The following is a 23,019-nucleotide window of genomic DNA, read 5'->3' as shown; positions in this document are numbered from 1 at the left end:
GACTTGCCTTCCTCAAGCTACCTCCCTCATTAAAGGACCCCTGCCCCTGAGGCTGACAGTCGGGCTGGGAGGCTGCCGGCCCCTAAGACGCTGACAGAAACTGTGTGATCACCAGTTTTATACGTGGCGGGGGGGGGGGGGGGGGGGGGGGCGGCTTCAACATTGCTGCAAAGCCTGTACATTCTGTCGGGGGAGGCGTGTGCCCGGGGAGACGGGGACCCAGCCCAGCAGCCACCAGACCCTCCCTGCAGGAGGTGGGCTGGAGCGGGCCCCACCAACGGTAGCTTCGAGCACCTGTGCCGATATACATCTGCACACAGCTGGATTCGGGGATCCACTGTAGGGACGCATCCGCGAACAGTCAGTAACGTCGGCAGAGGCCAAGGGCTGTGGACGCCTGAACGTCTACCCACGGAGGCCGGGGGAGACCGGGGGCAATCCTGCCACGGTCAAGACCCGTGAGGCGGGTCGGCACACCGAGGCACAGCCTCCAAGGTGTGCAGAGCGAGCTCCCCTCCGCGGCAAGAACAGAGGGCCACACGCTCGTGCCTCCCGCGGGGAGAGGGGCCAGCCTCGTGCTCACCCTCTGCTCTCTGCACCGTGGCATCCTCCCGGCCCGTGTTTCACCTTTACGACACGAAGCATCCGTGCTCTCCTGTCCCGGCTCTCCGTCACAGGCCTAGGAAGAGGCCTCAGGCTCCTGCAGGGCCCCTGGCTCCCGGGCGGCCCCTCTCCGCCTCGGCTCCCCCGACGGTGCAGAGTCAGGACGCCTCTGACGAGAAGCGGTGGACGTGTCCGGGCTCCCCCACCACAGCAGCACAGCTCCGGCCCTCAGCTCAGCCTGGCGGCCCGGAGCCGACCGCCTGACCGCACCGAGCCCTTGGCCTCCGGGTCCCTCACGTCAGACCCTCCTGGACAGGGGCGCCGCTGCTCCCCCTGGCTCGTCACCCTGCGTCCCCGCTCCCGGCCACTGCCCTCGGCCTTAGCCTGAGGAGCACAAGGGTCCCGAGGCCACTGTCGGCCTCCCTCTGTGGGGCAGCTCCAGCCCCCACGCGGCACCCGAGCAGAGGCCTCTTCCAGAGGCGTCTCCGGTAAAGGAAGCGATTCCTTCCTCTAACGGTAGCAACCTGGGTCTGGCGGGAGGAGGGAGGAGAATGAAATGTGGCAGGAGGGGCCTGACTCCAGTGAGGCCCGTGGCCAGGACTGCAGGCCTGGCTGGCACAAGGGCCGGCTCCCGGCAGCACCCAGCCAGCTGCCGCCTCCACAGCACGGTCCTTCTCCCTTGGGTTCCTTCCCGCCTCTGGCGCCTGCTTCCACATATCCCGGGTGAGCGTGGGGGCCTCCTTGCGTGACAGGGGTCCTGGGGGGAGGGATGGGGCTGCAGGCAACATGCTGGCCCCAGAGAGGCAGCAAGGCCACCAGAGTGGGGAGCCGAGGAGGGAGACTGGCAGGCAGGAGACAGAAGGGAGCAGAGGACGGTGGGAAGGGGTGGGAGGGAGCAGGGGAGGGTGGGAAGGGGTGGGAGGGGCAGGGGAGGGTGGGAAGGGGTGGGAGGGGGCAGGGGAGGGTGGGAAGGGGTGGGAGGGGGCAGGGGAGGGGGGGAAGGGGTGGGAGGGGGCAGGGGAGGGTGGGAAGGGGTGGGAGGGGCAGGGGGGGGGGGGGAGGGGTGGGAGGGGGCAGGGGAGGGTGGGAAGGGGTGGGAGGGGGCAGGGGAGGGTGGGAAGGGGTGGGAGGGGGCAGGGGAGGGTGGGAAGGGGTGGGAGGGGCAGGGGAGGGTGGGAAGGGGTGGGAGGGGCAGGGGAGGGTGGGAAGGGGTGGGAGGGAGCAGGGGAGGGTGGGAAGGGGTGGGAGGGAGCAGGGGAGGGTGGGAAGGGGTGGGAGGGGGCAGGGGAGGGTGGGAAGGGGTGGGAGGGGCAGGGGAGGGTGGGAAGGGGTGGGAGGGGGCAGGGGAGGGGCAGGGGAGAGAGAGCCAGGGGCCTGGGGGGTGCGGGGAGGGCCATCAATAGGGAGACAGGTCCCCCAGCATCCCCCAGGGTCCCCCAGGGCCATCCCTCAAAAGAGTGAAGAACGGGGAGGCTCCGTGCTGACGCCAGCCGCACACAGCCCACTCCTGCTCCCCCAGGACGCCTCCAGGCTCCTCAGCCACCTGGTCACCCCGGGGCACCCTCACACTCCCTTGGAAGTCACTGTCACCTCAGTTAGGCTGATGCTTGGGGCTCAGTTCTTGGGGCCGGGTGCTCAGAACTCAGTGCTCAGGGCTGGGCACGATCCCCGGCACAGCTCCACGGAGAGAGGAACCCACGTCACAGACGGGGAGGCCGAGGCTCGGAGCAGGCACTGGCCGCGGGCCGAGCTGGCTGACCGGGAGCCAGAGCGGGGCCCCTGCTGACCGCACCCCGGCGAGGGGGGCAGAGCCACACAACAGGAAGTGCTCCCACGGGTAAGTGACATGCGCACACGGGGACCGCCCGACGAAGGGGCCGGCTTCCCGATGGTGAACCGTGCCCACCTCCGCCCACACGTCTGAGCGCCCATCGGGACCACGAGTACAGCTCCGAGAGCATGCGTATTAGCCCCAGTGCGGCCGTGTCGTTAGGTCCTCACGCTACAGCCACCCGCGTCCTCCCTGGCGGCCAGGCCAGAGCCCTCGAGTGGCTTCAGGTAGCTGCATCTGGAGGGTGGCCGCCAAGCACGGGTCCTGTAACCGTGGGGCCCGAGTGCGGAGAGCCTGAGGGACGCAGTGCTGGGGAGATGAGACCCCTGCACACCCACACACGCACACACACACTCGCCCGCCCGCACACGTGCACACACACACATGCACCAGCCCACACGCACGCACATGTACACACCCTCACCCGTGCGCACGCACACACGCCCTGCAGCTCCCGTCTCAGGCGGCGTGGTGTGCCCCAGCGGTGCCCTTCCTTCCCCACCCTGCGGCCAGATTTAGAAATGCCCAGAAAAGCCTGGAGTTTGCTTCGGGACACGGGTTCCTCTGAGTCACAGACCACAGACCCCGACGGCTCCCGAGAGGCTTTTCGTGCAAATTCGCGAGGCCACCTGGGAGCTTGCGTACATCGTAACCAAGTGCAACTGTCCTTCCAAAAAGAAATACCTTTACCTTCCGCTTTTTTCCAAAACCCCGTTTAGTGCATATGTCACTTCCTCTCCCAGGAAAGCGTGAGAGAGGCTTTGCTGTCTTTCGGGAAGCAGAAGAGCCGCGCGAACCGCGAGGAGGAGCAGAGAGGTTGAGCCCCAGGCACGGGGAGGGCGGCAAAGCGGAGCCGGGGAGGGGCAGCAGCGGCTCGTCAGGAAGCTCCGGGCGCACAGACTTTTTGCTTTTTGAAGAAAACCAAAATCAAAAATTTCAGATAATTTCTCGGACTCTCGAAATACTGACAACGGGCTAAAGGAGGCAGGCCCACCGGCCGGCCGCCAGACCGGGGCTGGGGTTTGCGGCTCCGCCTCAGATCTGCTCCTTCACTGCGACGACCCCCCATCCGCAGCTCCGGGACAGCTGACCCACTGGAGGAGCCAAGGGGTGGGCAAGGGGGCCTCTGGGCATCCGTCAGCTCAGGGACTGTGCCCACCACTACCCTGCCACGGGGGGCAGCCTCGGTGGGGCCGCCCATCACCGTGCAGACAACCAGACTGTCCCCCCGGAACGTGCACCTCGGGTGGGGGGCCTGGAAACAGGAGGGACTGGCTGGTCCCCACGTCAGCCCCTCCTCCTCCGCCAAATCCTGCCAGTTCCGATTCCCCTTCCTAGGGATTCATCTCTGAGCCGGCTACTGCGGCCCCACCCCTTCCCGGGTCCTGGCTGGGCCAGCCACGCGGCACCCACCACGGCAGGGCCCGGCTCCCCCCGTCCCCGGTGCCTCTGCTGGCCGGTCCCGAAAGGTGACCAGTCCGGCGCCCGTCTACCTGCCCTTGAACACGGCGAACAGGTCCGTGTGCCCAAGCCGTTATGGCAGCACGAGTCAGGCTTACTATTGATGCGGCCACACTTGGCGTCGGGGGACACGGCTTCCCGGTCTCCCTAAGCTCCTCTCCCGCGGAACGGACCCATTCTTCCACATGCCGCTCACACCACGCGGCCTCTGCCCCACACCAGGCTCCAACCAAGCCACTGGGTGTCAGGAGGAGGGAAGCCCCGCACCCACGAGCGGGCCTTGCCTACGGCCTCTTCCGGCTGCTGATTTTCTTATTCAATCACGTTCCCTAATTCCTCACAGATGCACGCACGGGGGCTTAGCACACGGGCCGGGACTGCGGTCCAGCGTCTCCCAACCCTGACAGCCCAGAAGGCACTTCTGTACCTTTCTTCCGATCACACAGCGAGACATCACTTCACGTCGCTGAGCGCGTGCACGGGGACCTCACACGACTTTATAAAGAGGAGACATTTGGGCGCTACTCTGCACCCTGCCCTTTGCACATAACGATGCCGTGGAAGTCCCTCCAGGCCAGCCGGTCCCTCCAACTCACTCTCACAGCCGCACGTCCGTCCTTGGTGGAGTCCTTGTCCTGCTGACAGAGGAGCGGAGGTGGGCCGTCCTCCTTGGCGTAGAGGTATCGGGACCTGTGCGCTCCTTGGCATTAGGTCAACACTTCTGTTATTCTGTTCTCTCCACTACAGACGAGGCTGTGAATGCTCTGACTTTACGTGTTATCTTACTTCCTCATTCTTTGAATTCTACGACATAGATTCTCACAGGTGTACTGAGATTCTCGGTCTGTTCTGGGGTCTGTTCCGTGTATCTGCTTTCGTGGGCTTATGTCGACACCAAGTTATTTTGGCCACTAGGCTTCACAGGGGTCCACTGTGCCGTGCAAAGTCTCTCCTGTTCTTGTCCTTAATTTTCTTGGCTATTCGCGGAAACTACTGTTCCAAAATTAACCTGAAGATAATTTTATCCAATAGTAAAAAAAAAAAAAGAAATCTAATTTCTTGGGATTCTCGGCGAAAGTGACTTTTGGGAGGTGCCTGGCGTCACGACTCATGATGAACGTGGCCCCAGATCTACAGGTGGGGCTATTCCCCAGCCCCGTCTGAAGTGTACTTAGCTCGGGAAGTGCTGGGGCTGAGTTTTCGGGATTCACGTTTACAACAAAGTCACCCATTCTTGTCCGCCGTCGGAGGAGGTATAAACTGGTACAGGATCCCCCGAGAGCAGCGTAAGTGCCCCCAGGTCCCCCTGCCGGGAAGTCATCCTAGAGAAGAGTGTACGGACGGTGCACTGCTGGGCTGCAGGGAAGAACCAAGGACGGGAAGCCAGCTTGGAGCCCATCAGCAGGTGACCGGCCGAGTGCCCTCCGAGCCCGGGCTCCTGATGTGCAGCAGGTGCGGCAAGGACGAAGCGGACGTGTGGGCGCACGTGGGGACACACTGCCCGCGGGAGAGACGGCCCTGAGCCCGTGTGGGGTGCACACACGCGGGGGGAGAGGGGAACATTTCCGGGAGGAGGGGAGACGCTGGAACAGGTGTGGCTTTGCAGGAGCAGCATCAGGAGACCAGGAGACAGATGGGGTGACACTGCCTTCCTTTTTGCCGCCTGATCGTCGAGAACACACACGTGTATCGGCTATCATATTAACTAAATGATTCCTAATAGAAGAACGTAAGGTCCGACGGAGTGACAGCCACCAAAGCCAGCCACAGCCAGGGTGACCAGTGCTCTGGGCCAGAAGGATCCCCGCAAACCAGCCACCCGGGGACCGTGCCGGGGTGTCTAGGACGTTGACTCTGCACAATCAGCAATCAGTGGGAGGGCATCCGGGCCTGCTTCCCGCTCGCCGTGGTGCCCCCACCGGGGTCCTGCTGACGGACAGGCGGGGGCCCCACGGAGAAGAGCGAGCAGAGCGAGGCCTGGAACATCCCTCGGGGTCCCGGCCCCGCTGCCCCAGGCGCCACGTGGAGGGGGGTTCGCGGGAGGGGTGCGGCCCAGGGAGACACGCAGAGGGAAGGTGGTGAGCTCCCAGGAGAGACCCTGGACCAAGACCCAGCCCGGGAGGGGCTCAGGAAGACGGAAGAAAGCCAGTCCCGCTGTTCTTACTAAATTAGCTGCCACAGATTTGGCACCTAGTGTGATAACTGCCTTTATGTTTTAACGTTCCTGAGAATGTTCATTTTTAGCACGGATAATTATGAATCATTTTCAAATCAACCTTTCCCGGCAATGAGTAGATACGATTTGCTTCCACGAAGACACCCACAGACTGTCCAAATCTGGTGTCACCTACATTGAGCGGTGACAGATTTGTATCACAAATGCTCTGTGACTGGCTTTTCTAGCTGACTGGACTGGCTGACTTCCTGTCCCACCAACATCCCAGAGCCGGCTTCCGGCCTGCGCCCGCCTGTCCGCCAGCGGCCTTTCCAGGGGGCAGGGCCCCGGCTTCAGGATCGTGCCCCAGTCACCTTGGGCAAGTCCCCGAGGCCCTCACCTGTGACGGGAGGACGGCAGCTCCCCTGGAGACAGAGAGCAGGCTGCGGCCGGGGTGCCCGCCGGGCACCTGTCCCGTCCACACCAGCGCTCGCTCACGGCCTGCTCCCCACTCCCATCTTCCCTGACTTCGGTCACCTCTCTGCCCCCAACACTTGAGTCTGCAGCTCTGGCTTTGAGCCTGGCACCTGTCCCGAGAGCCACCCAGCCCTGCCTCTGTGCACAAGCCTCGTACCTCCTCCGTCCCCGCAGGCTCCTGCGGCCGTGCCCTCCTCCCTGAGGCCGCCCACCCGCACCAGCTTCTCAGGGAGGCCCTGCGGGCTGCCCTCTTCCAAACAGCACCCTCCCCAACCCCACGTGGTTTCCACGTCGTCCTCGTCACCACAGGACAGAGCGCGCTTTCAAGTGTGGAGCGTCTGCGTCCCCACTCAAGATCGCAAGCACCGTGACAGTCCCAGGGCTGTGTTCCCCAGGCCCAGAGCTATGCCTTGAAGGCCTGGGGTCGTCACCTCGAATCCAGTAATTTCTTGTTGGATGAATGAGTGAGCTCAGCCCAGCCCCCTGCCTGGGCCTCACTGTCTCCACTTATAAATGAGGGGACCTGGCCACAGCACCCTGGGACCTTCCCCGCCCTACAGACACAAACGTTCTGCGGGTGGCAGCCTGGGGCCTCCCCCCTCCGGAACAGCTAAGGCGGGTCACTGACTTCCACGTGGGACCCACAGGGACACGGCAGAGCCACGCAGGCTGAGGCCCTGGTAAGACAGGAGAGGAGAAGGGCACGTCCCCCAGGGAGAAATGCAGGCACGGCTCCCGCAGCCTGCCCCCTGGTGAGGGGTGTTTGTGGGCACAGGACACCGGGAAGGGTGGAGTGTCCCAGGGTGCCTCCTGCAGCCCAGGGAGCTGAGGCCCCCTCTGCACTTCAGGGAGTTCTGGAACTTTCCATTCCACCCCACCTCACTGGCCCCACCTCACTGGCCCCGGCCCACCTCCCTTACCTCCCGGCTGCTGATGGGGCAGAGCCAGAGTCCATGCCCTGACTCAGGCAGCACAGGGCAGAGATTGGGGGATGGGAGAGAAAGCGGGTGAGAGAGAGCCCCAGGGGCCAGGGGGTGACAGAGGGCCCGGGGGACAGGGACCAGAAGGGAAGGGGGTGCCCAGCACCTGAGGGGCGGCTGCTGCCCACACGTCACTCCCACTGGGACGGCCTGGGGGTCACACCTGCCTGAACGCAGATATACCGCGCGGGGCACCAGGCACACACAAGCCCGTGACAGCATCGCCCAGCAAAGCTCTGAATGTTCTGAAGGACACCTGAAAGCAGTCGCCAGTCCCCTTCCACGTGTGCCTGAGGGACTCCCCTCTGGAGCCTCTATAAGCAACTCACAGTCCGGACACAAGATCCATGGCACGTCCTGCAAAGGCAGGAGCCCTTCCCGTGCTCGTCACCTCCGCCCAGAGCCCCCCGAGCCCCCTCCTGCACCCCGAGCCCCCTCCCGCCTGCTGCGTCTGCACTCGCTGTGCCGCGGCCTGGGGCATTCTTCTCCCCCGGCCCCTCCTGACCACACGATCAAAAGGCCTTCCCACCCCCACACGCGTCATCCACGTCACTTCCTTACTTGTCTTTCTCACTAGCACACAAACCCCTCAAGAGCGAACTCACACCGTTTCTCTAGTTTACAGCCAAACCCCCAGGGCAGGTGCACGTGCAGTGGTCACGGACGAGGAACCAGTCTTTAGGTGGCGACCCGGGGTTGCGAGGAGTCACGCCAGGCCAAACGAGACTTCCACAGTCCTGCGCGCATCAGGTTCCCACCAGTGCCCCGTGGACCGGATGTGCCGGTCGTGGCACTGGGCGCAGCGGGCCCCGATAGCGGAGTGGGCCCTCCAGGCCCCAGTTCACTCTCCAGGCACGGCACAGGGGCCTGGGGGCTCCGGGCACCTGCCCCGATGAGCGGGGGGGGGGGGGGGGGGGGGTTGCCGCGTGCCGAGCAGGGACGGTGCACGGCTGTGCAGGAGGAGGGAGCCTCTGCTCGGCCCAGCATCACCCAACCCGCTGACTCTTCAAGAGGAGCCAGAAAGTCAAAGCTGTAAGTCAGAGTTTTCAATTTCCAAAACACAGTCTGGGATAAACAAAACGTGTCTGTACAGGTGCCTGGTTTTCCAAGGGCCTGAGGACCGATCCCTGTCTCCTCCCCATCCTCCTGCCCGCACACAGAAATTCAGTCTCCTTTGGGGTCTGGAAGCCAATGAAGTCATTCACACACAGGAGTCAGGGACTGATAATAGTTCAGAAGAGCCTATCCTGAGGCAGCTGCATTTTTAAAGAGCACTTTTTTTGTCTTCTAAACGTTGCATGCCTTAAACCAATAACATGAACGTCTAGCTCCTAGGGCCGACTGTGCGGTCTGGCAGGAGATAAAGATTAAATATTCTGAAGCAGAGAAACCCAACCAGGAGGGCCTTCCTCCACCCTTGACCTGAGTCTCCAGGGAAGGTCATGTCTCCAGTGAGAGAGGAGGACAGCAGAAGGTTCTGGATGTCCCCTTCCCCACCACAGCACCTGCTAACCCTGGAGCTGGAAGTCAGGTCTGGAAACAGTCCAGCGCTCCGCCCGCAGCCCCCTCTTATCCCAGGGCAGAAACGCTCAGAGGACACAGTGCATATGTGCACCTGTGTGTCACCACCTGACACCTTCTCTGGACGCTCGTGCGCCCTGGTTACAGCCGAGGACGTCCCCGTGCTGCGCTGGACACACCCCGACTCTCCCACAGCACAGGCTTCTCAGCCCGGTGACCGAAGGCAGAGAATGCTGGCACACCTGTCCTCCCACCTGCACACAGGTCTTCCAGAAGGACCTGGGGTCTGCACAGGTGCTGCCTTAGGAAGCTTGCAGCAAAGCTTTGTTTCCTTCTTTTGTTCTGTTTGCCAGAGAAGTAGAGCTTCCCAAATGTCCCTCATCACAGGGTCTCCCTGACGAGTGGAGGCTGCCGTCCACCCCGCTGTGGCGGAAACCCCCCGCCCGAGACTCTGGCAGGTAACTCGCCCCAGCCGCCCGCGGCCTGGGGTAGGAAGGGCGCTTGCTCGGGTCCGGGCACCCGGGCGCCTGGCTCTTACCTCCAGCGGGACCACCTGCATCAGGATGGCGAAGTTGGTGAGGTGAGTGCAGCGGCAGACGGAGTAGCTGAGGTTCCCTTCCGCGAGCACGCAGCCCTGGTTGGACCAGACCCCTTCTCCGGAGCTGGGGACACAGGAGAGAGGGGCAGCCTGCTGAGGGAGTGGACGTGCCGGTGCTGGCCGGGCGGCACAGGAACGAGGGACAGGAGGGCAAGGAACCTCCCGGCCGACACACTCCCGAGGCCCCTGGCCCACGGCCCAGAAAAACAAGATGTGCTCGTCCCGGACCTGGCAGTCCCACCTGCAGAGAGCTCCGAGGGGACACACGTGAGCCCAGAGGACACACCCAGGGGTCCTCGCCGAGTGACGCCACAGAACATTAAAGCAGCCCCGTGGCCGCCATGGGGCGCTGGGTGAGCAAAGTGTGTGGCTCACACAGAGTGACAAAATGCAGCACGTCGGTCAGGGACGTGTATCAATGTGGGTAAAACACGAGCCCTAACGCATCGCGTGCACGAGGTGCAGTCGGGGCACGCGGAGCGTGAAGCAGAAGAGATCGTATGTTCTCCGTGAACGTGGGCCTAACTCACACGTGAATTATTGAGAACATCCCAGACTGGTGACCTCCCGAGAGAGGATGAGACACAGCAACCAAAGGGATGTTGGTTTTTTCACAACATTTTTACTTTTTTAGAGATGAATGTATTGACCTGGGACTTGTAACCCTTCTTAAAGTGACTGCAAGCAAACCGTGATTATTCCTTCTTATGGTGACGATATCAGTGATGACGATTTTCTTCGGTACATCTCTTTGTACTTTTTAACTCTCAAGATGATGTTTCCATGGTTCCTCCCAAAATGACAACTTTGACTCATGGGCAAAGACAGATCTTTGCTTCAGCCAAAGGTGGGGTCCTTGGGGAAAGCTTTCCTAAAGATGAACAAAGTAGCAGGTGGGAGTTTCTCTTTGTTTTACATTCAGTTTTAGTGGCACTGTCAGCCGTGGATGGAGCAGATGAGAAACGAGGCCACCCCAGGGGGGCCCACGTCCCTTAGGGAAGCATGCCCTGGTGGCATTTTCACTGCCACCCCACACAAACGTAGTCCGGGTGGGGCAGGAAAGGGTCACGGGGGCATCTCCGGGTGGGGACAGCGGCTTCAGAGGCACTTTCTGGGATGCACAGTCCACTCTCCACACGGAGGTGGGGCGCCCAGCAGAGGCCAGAGAGCACTGTCAGTCGGAGGCCCTAAGGCCCTGCCTCGTAGCCTGATGCTCCCGGGACCTCGAGGACAGCCAGCCAGGCCGAAAGCTGGGCTCCATGTGGCTCCTCTGTCCCTCTACGAAGCACGCAGATGCCACGCTCCCCTGAGAGGCTGGCCTGGAACCAGCAGACGCTGGGCCACATGAGCAGGGTCACGGGGATGGACGGTGCGCCTCTCTGTACACAGAACAGCACTGGGATCTAAAAACCATGGGAGTCACATCCTCCCAGATGGAGCCACAAAGGCGTGAGGACACCTGCATCGGCCAGGGCAGCCGAGCCCTACACAGCACCTCCTCCCTCGAGTGACACCCACAGAAAGGCGGGCTCCCCAGCCACGCACGAAGGACCTGCCTCGGGCGCCAGGCCCAGCGACACCAAGAACCTGCACGACCCTGTGACCTGGGACGCCGGGGTCTACGCACAAAACGCCCACTCACTGGCACGCATGGCTAAAACGTGGGACAAATGTAACAAGATCCCACACGGCAGTTAAGAGCGATGTGGGCAGACCACAGCCCAAACTGTGGTGGGATGGGACACGGAACATGGATTGGAACGAGACCACGGATTTCCTTTGAGCATACGTTTAACTCTTGCACCAGTCACGGAGAAAACACACTCCTGAGTCTCAGCATCGCGGCTGCCGTGAGGGAACAGGAGGGGTCAGGAAGGTAAGAAGGTCCCCAGGGAAGCCTGCTTGGAATAACGTGCTGATATCATGCCTATATCACTTCCTAACGTCTAGAAAGAAGTGACCAGCATTCTCAGCGCAGGGTGAACATCCTTCGTAGGTAAAATGGAACAAACACATTTGGAGACTAACAGGAAGTAGCAGCAGACTCGCGCTACGTACGGAGTTCGAGGGATACGACGCCAGACAGAAACTTCCATCCGCGCACAGAGTCAGAACAGCGTGAAAACAGACAGGCGTGAAGGAAAACATGTAATTGTTGTGTTCTTATTTCCAGTGGCTCCGGAAGGTCACTAATCTGACGTGTCTGCAGTGGAGAGTGTGTGACCAGAACAGCACCCGTCAGGAACAGACGCTCGTAAAGGAAACAAGGGGCATCCGCCAACACTGACCACATGCTGGGTCATGAAGCAAGTTCTACAAATTTAAAAGGACTGAAGTTAAAAAAAAAAAAAAAAAAAAAAAAGAATGTTTTCAGATCATAAAAAAAAAAAAAAAATCAATTAGAAATCAACAGCAGAAAGATCTCTGGAAAATCCCCAAGCAGCTGGACCAAACAACACACTTCAAAGCAACATGTGGCTTGAAGAAGAAGTCACAAGAAAGGTTAGAAAACATGTTTCGCCTAATGAAAAAGAGCAACGTGCCAACACCATGGACACAGCCAACTCCGCGCTCACAGGAAAATTCACAGCACGAAACATTTGCGTCAGGGAAGAGTCGAGGCCTCAACCAATGACCGAAGCCCACACTCCCGGAAGTTAGACAGTAAAGGGCAAACGAATCCCACGGCAAGAGGATGAGAAGAGACCACGTCAACAAAATCGAGAATAAAAATGCAAGAGGGGAGAACACTGCAAACCAACGGCGGTGCCTTTGAGAATGATCCGTAGGACCGATAAACCTCTCGTGCGAGCGGGCGAGAAGGCGCGGGTAGCTGCAGATGGCAGGCGCCAGCAGAGGAAGCAGCGAGGGGACAAGGACACAGACCGCCTGACGTGCACTCAGGCTGCGAGGGGACACCGCGAACTACTCCGTGCACGCACTTTAAACATGGTCCGGACACGTTCTTCAAAAAAGTAGCTGCCAAAACACAGAGGACACGTGGCCCGAATGGTTCTGTGCCAACTAGAGACGCGTGACGCGTGCTTCGAAGCCTGCCAACAACAAGAACTAAGGCTCAGACGGCCCCGTGGTGAATTCGATCAAATGCTGCAGAAGGAACAAGACCAGTTCGACCTACACTGTCCGGAACGAACCCTTTACAATGGTACGGTCACCCTGCTACCAAACCCAAAGGCTTGACGAGAAAAGGAGACTACGGACCAATTTCCCCCACGAACACGGACACAGAAGTCCTCGACACGGCTAGCAGATGACACTCGACGACCTGTGAACGAACAAGGCACCCGGGCAAGCGGGCTTCCTCCCCGGGACGCGAAGCAGGCCAGCGTGCAGCTTCACTCACGCTGCCCAGAAGCGGCCCTCGGACAGGAGGGAGCCGGGGAGGGGCCGCCCGGCAGGAAATGACCACAGGGGGCTGTTCACACACACGACGACGCGGGTGTCCTCATGCTAACGGAAGGAAGCCGGACTCCACGGGCTACGCACACAGCGGTTCCGTCCCCGCGGCGTTCTCGCGGACGCAGAACCGTGTTGGTGGAAGACAAATCGGCGGCTGCAGGAGCTGGAGTCCGGGGACGAGTGACAAGGGGACACACGGATGGGGCAGGGGCTGGGCCCGTTCTGCATCCTGACCCCCACGGTCACTCGTCTGTGAAAACTCAAGAGCCGTGTGACAGAGGTGTGGCCGTTTCTGCACGTGCACTTCCGGCTGACAAAGAACACGTGGGGACGGGGACGGCGGACGCCCACACCACGCCGGCGGTGTGGGGATCGAGGGCAGGGCAGGAGGGGACAGGCGTTCTTCGACATCGTCCGTGACGGTGGATCCCGGGACACCCACGCAGGCACAGAGAAGGGCGCCCCTGGCCTGCGCTCCAGCTCACCGAGCTCCAGCAGGGCTGAGGTGCGACAGTGCACCCCAGTGCGGGCCGTGAAGGCCTGGGAGGCCTGCACGCCAGCCGGGGAAGAGCTGCTTGCCCAGCGCCCCCCCGCCCAGCCTCCCCCCCCCCCCCCCACCGGCCAGTGCGGCACAGCCGAGGGCGACGGACCCTTCTCACGCCGCGGTGGCGCCCTGGCTGCACTGGCTGCCTGGGCTTTCAGGGGCGGAGCCCTGCTAAGTCCCACGTGGTCCCCGAGAACACCTGCACCAGTGCCTCCTTCTTGTCTTGCCCTGCGTCCCGAGGCGTTTCCAGCATTTACAGACAACGCTACCGTGTTGCCTCCAGAAGGGTGACCCGGACCATAACCTGGACGCGGTGCGCCCACCCGCACCTGCTCCCCTCCCCCGGCGGTCCCCCCCCTCGCTCTCCTCTTCCACTCTCCCGCCAATCTCACACCCCTCCCCTCCCCCTCCCCTCCCCTGTGCTCCCCCCACCCCTGCTCTCCCAACACCACGTTCCTCCCCCCTGCCCACCCGATGCTCCCCTCCCTGCTTTCTCCTACACCCTCCCCCTCCCTTCCCGCTCCCCCCCCCCCGCACCCCCCTCCAGTCCTTGCCGTGGCCCCAGGCAGTACCTGAAGTCCAGGAAGGCACAATACAGGAAGACCTGGTTGCTGCTGTTGGTGGCCTCGCTGCGCTGCCGGCGGGACTGAAACGAAAAGATGGATATCTTCATGAGGCCGCTGGAAAAGCCAGGCTCCTAGCACTGAGCTGAGCACTGCGCCCCAGCCCACGGGAGACCTTGGGTTGGTGCCACAAGAGACCACCCACCCTCCAGCTCAACCCCGTCATGGTCACAGAGGCCATGGCATCGGCCACCTCACACCCCGTCCTCTCCTTCGCTCACACCAGCCCAGAAGCCAGGGCCCCGCCCCAGGGCCTTTGTACTTGCCGTGTCCTCCCTTGAGAGTGCTCTCCCCCCCGCCGACGATACATGGTCTCCCGCAGGTCTGTGCCACCTGGTCACCCCAGAGGGACTTTCCTGCCCAGTCGAAACGGTACCAACCCCTGTGCTGTCCACCCCTTCCTCAGCAGATTACATATTCACTCATTTGTTTGCGTGCTGTCTTCCCCACCAGGAAGTCTGTCCTGTGCCCTGCTGGCCAGCTGGCTCTTACCACGGGCTGGTTGAATGAAGACAGAGGAATGAGCAGACCAGATCAACCTGGGGCTCTTGTTCTCCCCCAAGAGAGAAAATTCCAGCCCTGGACCTCTCCTGGATGCCAGCTGGGGCACTTGGCCGCAGCGGCTCTGCCCAAAACGGATCGCGGGGGGTCCGCCCAGAACCGTCACCGGGAAGCTCCGGAAGCAGGAGCGCGGCACGAAGCCAGGGCCGCTCCGGACTCGCGGTGTCTCACAGAGTCCCAGTCGGTACCTCTCACATGGTCGCCCGCCACTCACCCCATCGTCTCATCCACCAGCGCTGCTCATGAGACCCCGCCTGGTCGAGGGGCCGTGTGGGCTGGTGTGGGAGCCAGCGTGGGAACCAGCGCGGGAGCCAGCCTGCTGCGGGAGAGGTGAGCGACAGGGCGGCTCCCTCGCCATCCGGCTCCAGACGGGACCTAAGTTCCTCTTTCCTGGTGCCAAGATGTGCCTGCAGCAGCCCTGACGGGTGCCCTCTGGACCCACCGCAAAAACCAAAGGGTCATCTGTCATCGGCTGCGTGCCAGAACCATGGCTGATGGTCCCCGAGCGCACAACACAGTTACGTGTTGCCGTTTATTACTGATATCTTGGCAAAACGGAATCTTCACTCCTTTTGTTTCCCTCTAGTACTAGCATTATCTTAACGCCTTGTTGTCTGTGCCTGGAAATTCCGTAGACCCCTCCTGCCCAGGACCGTGGCCGGTTCCTCCAACTGCTCACACCTTCACCGCCTAGAGACGCCCCCACCACCGTCCCTTTCCCAGTTCACCTTTTACACGGCATTCAACACCACTGGAAACGTGCCTGGTTACTGCCTGTGCGTCACCTGTGTTCCTCCACGACAGGGAGGCCCCCCAGGGCAGGGATGCCTGCTGCCCCCCGGGGTCGGCACTGCCACACGGGCAGGAGTGCCCGAGGGGGTGTCCAGCCACAGCCCGGTCCACTGCGCTGGGCTGCATCGGAAACCAACAGGCCATCCTCTCTCCGAGCACCTGCCGCGTCAGGGCAGAGGGGCCGGTACCAGGGAAATGAGTTGAGCTGACCAAACCCTAAGAGAAAGCGGAGGGGCCAAGCCACGCAACGGCAGAGCCAAGGGAGTCCAGGGAAGAGCTAAAAAGGCCAAACCTCCATTTATTCTTACTCTGTTTCCACATTCCACCCAAGACCCCTGACCTCGCGCCACCTGGGCCACCTGCCGGTGCCCCTTCCCACACTCACCGCAGAGGGCGCTCTTCAAAGGCATCACCCAGGAGCCTGGCATGGCCCATCCCAGCCCCCCCCCCCCCGGCAGTCGGAAACAGGGGGTGGGGTTTTCACAAGACCTTGGGGTGACGCCCATTAATTTGAGAGCCACTTGTCCCCTCCCCCCACCGCCTCAGTGTCCCAGCCACTGTGAACATCGTGTTCAGACGTGCAAAGTCTCATCCTGCAGCCGCTTGGGGACACGGAAGGTTGTGAGCAGGGGAACTGCGACACACAAACCCACGAAGTGCAAAGTCCAATCAGGACCGGGTGGCGGCCCCACCTAGAATCGCTGGGGTGCCCTTGGCCCCGGGCAGAGGCGTCACTGTGCACGGGCAGGTGCGTGTATGTGTTCTCGTGTGCCGCAAAGGCTGGCGGGTGCCAGCGAGGGCTGCAGGCAGCCCGCGGCCAGGCGCACGCGTCGGGGGGCGCTGAGGCCCGAGGGAGACGCGATGCCCTCCCCCACCGCCTGCAGCGTGGAGCCGGCTCGCTCTCACTTCTGGCCAAAAGGGCCTCTCCCAGTCCCGACGCTCTGACTCCAGACCCGAATTCGAGGGGATTTAAAAATCAGCCCCGACCGCGGCAAGCCCAGCGCGCGTGTGGTCAGAAGAGCGGAGGCGCAGACGGTGCTCCCCGGGGCCTGGGGTCCAGGTCACACCCCAAGTCGGGAAACTCCCGCCCTGGCATCCGAGGCTCCTCCCCGCGCCATCCTGCGCCAAGAACAGCAGACCGCCTCCTCATGTCTGGAGTCTGCAACCGCTGGAACGGAGGCCCTCAGCACGTCTCCAAGAACGGAGGCCTAGAATGTTCCCAGGAGCGTGATTGGTGAACACATGGGGAGCAGCGCTGCCAGAGACAGGAAGGTGAATCATCTGTGTCACGGCCCCATTTCCTGGAGAAACGTGGGAGGCGCCGACGCCCCGCAGCCTCGCGAGTGACGGGACCAGGAAACAGGGTGTGCTCACCGGGGCGAGGGGCAGCACCCTCATCTGCACGCCTCTTGTGCCCCGACGCCGAGGGGCTGCGTTCTGCAGAGAGCGGGCCTTCCAGCAGGAAGCTGGCCCTGCTTTACGCCACCTGATGTCCCCAAACTCACGTAGGTGTCACATGGGCCCTAGGAGCGTCTCCTGTGGGGCCTGAGACTTTCTCGGAAAACTCAACCATTTGGGGAGAAGAAAATGGGATTAATCGAGTATCCACTGCCTACCGACCATAATCACAGTGCAGAAGGGTGTCTGCTTCCGGAAGACGCATCTCAGGCGCAGACAAATCTACGAGATAACAACTCATGAACGTCCCTTGCTTGGAAATCTGTTTGCTTCGCGTCCAAGTATATAGTTTTCCTACACAGCAGGGGGAGAGACACCTGCCTGTCGCTACTCCCAGCAAATACACAGAAGGCACCACGGTCCTTAATTCTGACCCTCAGGAAAGCCACAGAAGGAGTCAAAGGCCACACTCCCAGCTCAGGGAACAGTGCACAGGGACCTCGGCGGATGGTGGGGAGCAGTCCTCTCAGCCGGCCACCCTCGTCCCCAACCCAGCTCGTCTCCCGACAAGCCAGGGTCCAGGGCTCCAGACGGCTGGGGTGTCCCATCTTTGACAAAAGCAAGAAAAACGAAGTTAATTTTGGAGGGGAGAGGTGATGAAGAAACCCCTTAATCAGCCTCAAAATCCTGGTGTTGGCCGATGTTCCTTGTCTTCGAGAATTGTAGGCAGGGGAGCAGGGCGGACGCAGCCCCTCCTGGCAGACACCCACACGGACCCCGGCACCGGTAGCAGGGGCCCCATGGAGGAGACGACTGAGGAAACACCTCCAGAAACAGGTCGGAGGACAAGAGGTCAGGGTGGAGAGGCCTGCGACCCAGCGGAGCAGGGGCTCGCCGTCTGTGGACAGGGCTGTCCCTCCTGGCTCCTGGGAGAGGTAGGCGGTGGGGGGCACTGAGGACGTGCCTGCGTGCTGCGCTCACATGCACAACAACGTCCCCTTCGCCCCAGGCGCGTGTGGACCACAGGCACCCTATTCGAGGTGACAATCAGGTCATCCAAGGTCACCCCCAAGGCCCTGACACAGGCACCCGCCCTCCTCCCCTGCCCAAATGCTGCCCAAACCTCCTTGTCCTGCGACCCTTTGAGTCGGAGGTGGCGAAGTCGGGTCTGTCCTGTGGAAGGACCCGTCCCAACCGCACGACGCAGATGCCCGTGTGGTGCTGGCATGAGCTCGTTTTACCTGCAGGTGACAGCCCAGCGTCCCCACCTGCCTCTTCTGTCCACCTGCAGCTGAGTGCGGCTGGGAGGTCAGCACCACGGCCACTGGGGAATGGGGTCAGAGATGCCCACTGAGCCCTGGGGACCAGGGGCCACAGGCACGTGGGGCTCGCACAACCCCGGAACACAAGTTTCTCGGTCTTTCCACTGCCCCCTGGGACTCTGGGACCCTCCAGGGGGGTCTGAATTCTCAACCGCGATCCTCCGTGGCTTCCCACACCCTGTCCCGTTAACCCCCCGACTCCAGAGGAACAGCCTGAGGACCCGGGACCGTCGGGTTCCAGCTCACAGTCCGCCCGTCAGCCGGCTCGGCAGCGGAGGGAAACAGGCACGGGAATTGCTGGGATGTTCGGGGCCAAAACAGAGGAAAAATCTGGGAAGTCACACGGGGTCTGCAATTAGAACAGTCCCCTCAAAACAGCCCAACGTGTTTTCAAGTCACCCCCGCACCCAGGTGACACCTAGTCCTGAGGTTCTCAGCGGAAAAGGCGCCAACACGGCCAGCCGGCGGAGCAAACCAGAGGGGCCGAGAGGAGGCAGGAGCGAGGAGGGAGGGCGGCTGTGAGTCCATTTTTGTCGGCAGTGGGCTTTGGGGGCGTTTCCGGAAGCCTCCACCCGTCTCACATGCATGAGCTGCAAAGATGCTTGTCTTTATAAAGGAAGATCTCGTGTTGAGCCACAAGCTTAGGGCCGTTGGGCCCAGACGCCACGTGTGCTTACTGCTGTTTCACGAGTCTGAAGCTGCCACGCACACTTGCTTCCGGTCTGCTTCACACAGAATCGAGGCACCTTCCCGGCCCGGGCTTCAGGGTTCAACTTGCCCCCGCCCTCTGGCTAACCACAGACACAGAGATGTCAGGGGTCCCAGAATGCTCAGGCAGGGCGGCCCCCAGGCCCCCCCTGGCTCCAGCCCTCACGGCCCTCTCCCTTCTGGTCCAAGAGAGGAGGGTGGAAAACACACTGGGATTCATCTGAATTAAGACAAATTCACATAAATTGCAAAAATCTCTTTTCTGTGCGGGATCGTCAGTTTTCCTCAATTTTCTTGCATCATTTCCTCCCATTAGAAAATAGGCTCCTTATTAACATCAGGTGCCATCTACTCCCGTGGCAGCGCTTCTAAAAATACATTCTGCACGTGCTCAGGAGCATGAAATAAATAACATGACTGCCCAAACACACGGGGTTAATTGTAGAAAGAAAATGAGTTATAAAAACATGTCCTGGGGCGCCTGGGTGGCTCAGTGGGTTAAATGTCTGACTTCGGCTCAGGTCATGATCTCACAGTTCACGAGTTCAAGCCCCACGTCGGGCTCTGTGCTGACCGCTCGGAGCCTGGCGCCTGCTTCGGGTTCTGTGTCTCCCTCTCTGTCTGTCCCTCCCCCACTCATGCTCTGTCTTTCTCTCTCTCAAAAATGAACAAACATTAAAAAAACTGAATATAAAAAAATCAGTAAATTGGACTTCCTAAAAATTAACAACCTCAGCTCTGTGAAATAGCCCTTGAAGAGGACAGCAACACAAGCTAGCAGGAAACGTTCACGAACCACACGTGTGACGCAGGCGTGCGGTCTAGAACATGTAAAGAACTCTCACAACTCAGCTACACAAACTCCGCAGAATCCAGTTAGAAAGCGAACGCGGGGCACAAGGAGACGCTGCACTGACGAGCACGTACGGGCAGCAGGCCCCAGAGGAGACGTCAGCAACGCTACCGCCAGGCAATGAAGACCCACCATGAGGGCAACGGAGAGAGAAGGTGGTGACCGTGTCAGATGCTGACGAGGGCGCGGACGCTGAGCTGCTGCTCACACCTAGCGGCTGGGAGCGTGGATGGGGACGGCCGCTCCGGGACATCGTCCGGAAGTGTTGAAAAATATGAAGAATGCTTCCCCTGTGACCCCACAAAACGCCTGGGCATTTATCCCACAGAAATACAAGCCGTTTCCTCAGAAAAGCCTGTGCACGATTGTTTACAGTGGCCTTCTTCTGAGAGCCAGCACCTGGGAACAACCAGAACATTCTGTACCGGGTGAGTGCCGGGCGCACTGGGGCCCGCCACGACGCGCGACCACCCGCCTCGAGAAGGCGCGAGCCCAAAGCAGCAGTGACCAGGACAGGCCTCCCGTTCGGCTGAGAGAGAGAAGCCACCAAGCTCAAAAGGTGCCCCACGGTGCAATTCTCATTATTCCTCTCTCAGAAGGACGGGATTATAAAGACGAAGGACAGACCCCCGGCTGCCAGGAGCTGGGGCGGGGGTAAAACAGGTGGGCATCCTGGTGACCGCGGGGGTTCCGGGAGCCCACACCTGACTTAAAACAACCGTCTACACCCACAGCGCGTGCCGACGTCCACCCCGGCTCTGCAGCTGCACAATCAGTTCCGTCGTCCGTAAGTAACCACGGCGGAGACCAGGCGCGGGCTCCACTGACCTCTTTCTTCTACCTCTGCAACTTCCTGTGAATCTGTCCTCATCCCGAAATAAAAGGTTTTAAAAGGGTTCCACCGCATCACTTTGCCAGCCGGAGGAAACACAGGCTTGCGGGAGGTGAAGGTACCGACCCACTAAGCAGGGCTTCCTGTATTTAGGCCCCGTGTTGATGAGCCGCATTCTGCACAGGAACGTGGGGTTCCTCGGTCGGCCAGCGAAGGGGACCGCGGGTCACCGAGTGTTGTTCCCATCATCGTGGACAATGCTACTCTCGTTGGGGATCACCCTCCCCTGCCTCCCCAGCACCTCGAGTCTCCACTATCTGTCACCAACGGAGAGTCCCACGCAGACAACGCAGCACACCCAGATACACAACAGACCCAGGACCCCGCTCCTTCGTGGGGCTTCCTCCCGCCTCCTGGGGCCCCGGTGGCTCGGTGAACACCCACGTTTGCATCCCGAGGGGTACGCTGTGTTCTCACTGTGAAGCACAGTGTCTCCTGTGTGGTCTGGGCCAAAACAAGGGAAGCGATTATCCATCATCCGGGGAGGGTCCGGCCACAGCCCCCCGCCCCCGGTGTCAGATTCCACCCTCCACCCACATCAAAGCGGTCAGCTTTTGCTTCTAGACCTCTTTCTGTGTTATTTTTCTTCCCAGACGCCTCTTGCTCATGGAATATTTGGGTTATAAGTTACTTCTCCCTAGACACCTGGTTTGAATTTTTCAAAAATGTTCTGCAAACTTAATTTTACTGTCATCCGTGCTGTGATGGAAGAAAAGAAAGACTCAGAACTTAAAACACGGCTTCAGTAATGATCTGCTGGTCGCTCCCATATGGATCTCCGCCTTTCCCTCCTGCCCCTGAATTGTGCGGCCAGCAGACCCAGGACTCCCATGTGGCTGGCCCAAGTTTCGTGAACGCGTTCTTTGTAAGTGTAGAAGGACCGTGGTCCCTAAATTCATCATCCTCACTGGTTCTTCTTTCCAATGGCACATGTCTGGGTTTTTTTTCTACAGCAAGAAAATCTTCCTGGATTATAAACTATAGTTTGCCCTCTAACGTATGTGTGAAAATAAGGGCTGACAATCAAAACAGTAAATGCCGTTTCCGTGTCTATCAGCTGTCCTCAACTGGGGGGGAAAATTTATTGTTTTCATAACACAAGCTACGAAGCAGAAATCTCAATATAAACCTTTAGCTGCGGGATTTGCAGATAATCAGGAAACTGCAATTATAGGTATGCCCCGAGGGGCCACACCAAGGAGAGTAATATTTTTATTTCTGTGTAGATAATGGTGTGGGCTGGAAAGGTTATATAATTCTGATCTATTTTACAACCTGGTTCTGTGGCTGCTAATAATAACAAATTGTGTTTTCGATCTTGAACTCATCCATAAACCACATTAAAAGTGATGCTATTTTCCCTGAAAGGTGAGCAATTTAACTTAGAGAAGAAGGGAAGAATGTCGAACTCACAATGTGCGTTCTAGAACCGTGGAGACCAGAGACGCTAGATTTTCCCGTTTGCCGCTCTATTTTACAAGTTCATAAGTAAAACAGTTTAATCCAAATTTTCCTGGACGTTCAACACGCATGAAAAAAACTCCTTTTCTAACAGAGGAATTACAGTCTTTCCCTTAAATTATCTTCCCACTCATTAAAAGACAATTTTCCACAAAGGTGAAATCATGACTCTCAGATCAAAACGAACACGTATTGAAGATATTGTCTAACTCGCTGATGAAGGAGGCATGAACTGTGTTACTACCACCTCCAAGGAAGAGTCAAAGAATCATGCACATAGGAGGCCACCAGGAACGTCAGAACAAATTTGCTTAACGGATACAAAACTCAAAACTGATGGATGTCCACAGGGAAATAATCATCCGGCTGACCGTCCATCCTGGAAGACAAGGTTTCAGTGGCCAAACTGACCTGAACACAAACAGTGACGCAAGCAGGTACAAGGAAGCAGGAGGTCTCCTGACCGAGGCAGACAGGGAATGGTTGGTTTGTCCAAAAGCCAAAGGTCCTGGGGTATGAACGCGGCAGTAACTTCTGAAATGAAAGCCTGTCATTCTCGGGGCACCGAAAGCATGTCAGAGCCTTTCCAAACCACTGTGCCTGCTTCTAGGGAAAAGCTCTTATTTAAAGACACGCTTTCCCACTGGGGCAGAGCACACTGGCAGAATTAAGCAGCCTCGAACAACGAAGGGTGTCGCGACAAAATGAATAAAACCTTTATAACACGCAGGGGCATAAATACCCCGTGACACCCCGCCCCACCCTGGGGCAGGCGCGACCCAGTGAGAGGTCCTCCGAGGAGGCAGTGACACCACGGCC

The 23,019-nt window shown here is 60.0% G+C and overlaps 1 protein-coding gene across 1 annotated transcript in view; it reads right to left on the bottom strand.

The window, feature by feature from the left end:
- The window catches only part of ADGRD1 (adhesion G protein-coupled receptor D1), a gene marked incomplete at its 5' end in the record, with an annotated part of 110,733 nt that overhangs the window by 28,862 nt on the left and 58,852 nt on the right, over positions 1 to 23,019 (bottom strand). The window contains 2 exons of the mRNA XM_032595353.1: positions 9,567 to 9,690; positions 14,163 to 14,236. Of these exons, the coding sequence (XP_032451244.1) occupies positions 9,567 to 9,690; positions 14,163 to 14,236 (198 nt within the window). The remainder of the gene's footprint in view (positions 1 to 9,566; positions 9,691 to 14,162; positions 14,237 to 23,019) is intronic.

The sequence above is a fragment of the Lynx canadensis genome, chromosome D3 (assembly GCF_007474595.2).
Source record: "Lynx canadensis isolate LIC74 chromosome D3, mLynCan4.pri.v2, whole genome shotgun sequence".
NCBI lineage: Eukaryota > Metazoa > Chordata > Mammalia > Carnivora > Felidae > Lynx > Lynx canadensis.
This window is presented reverse-complemented; position numbering and strand designations above follow the sequence as displayed.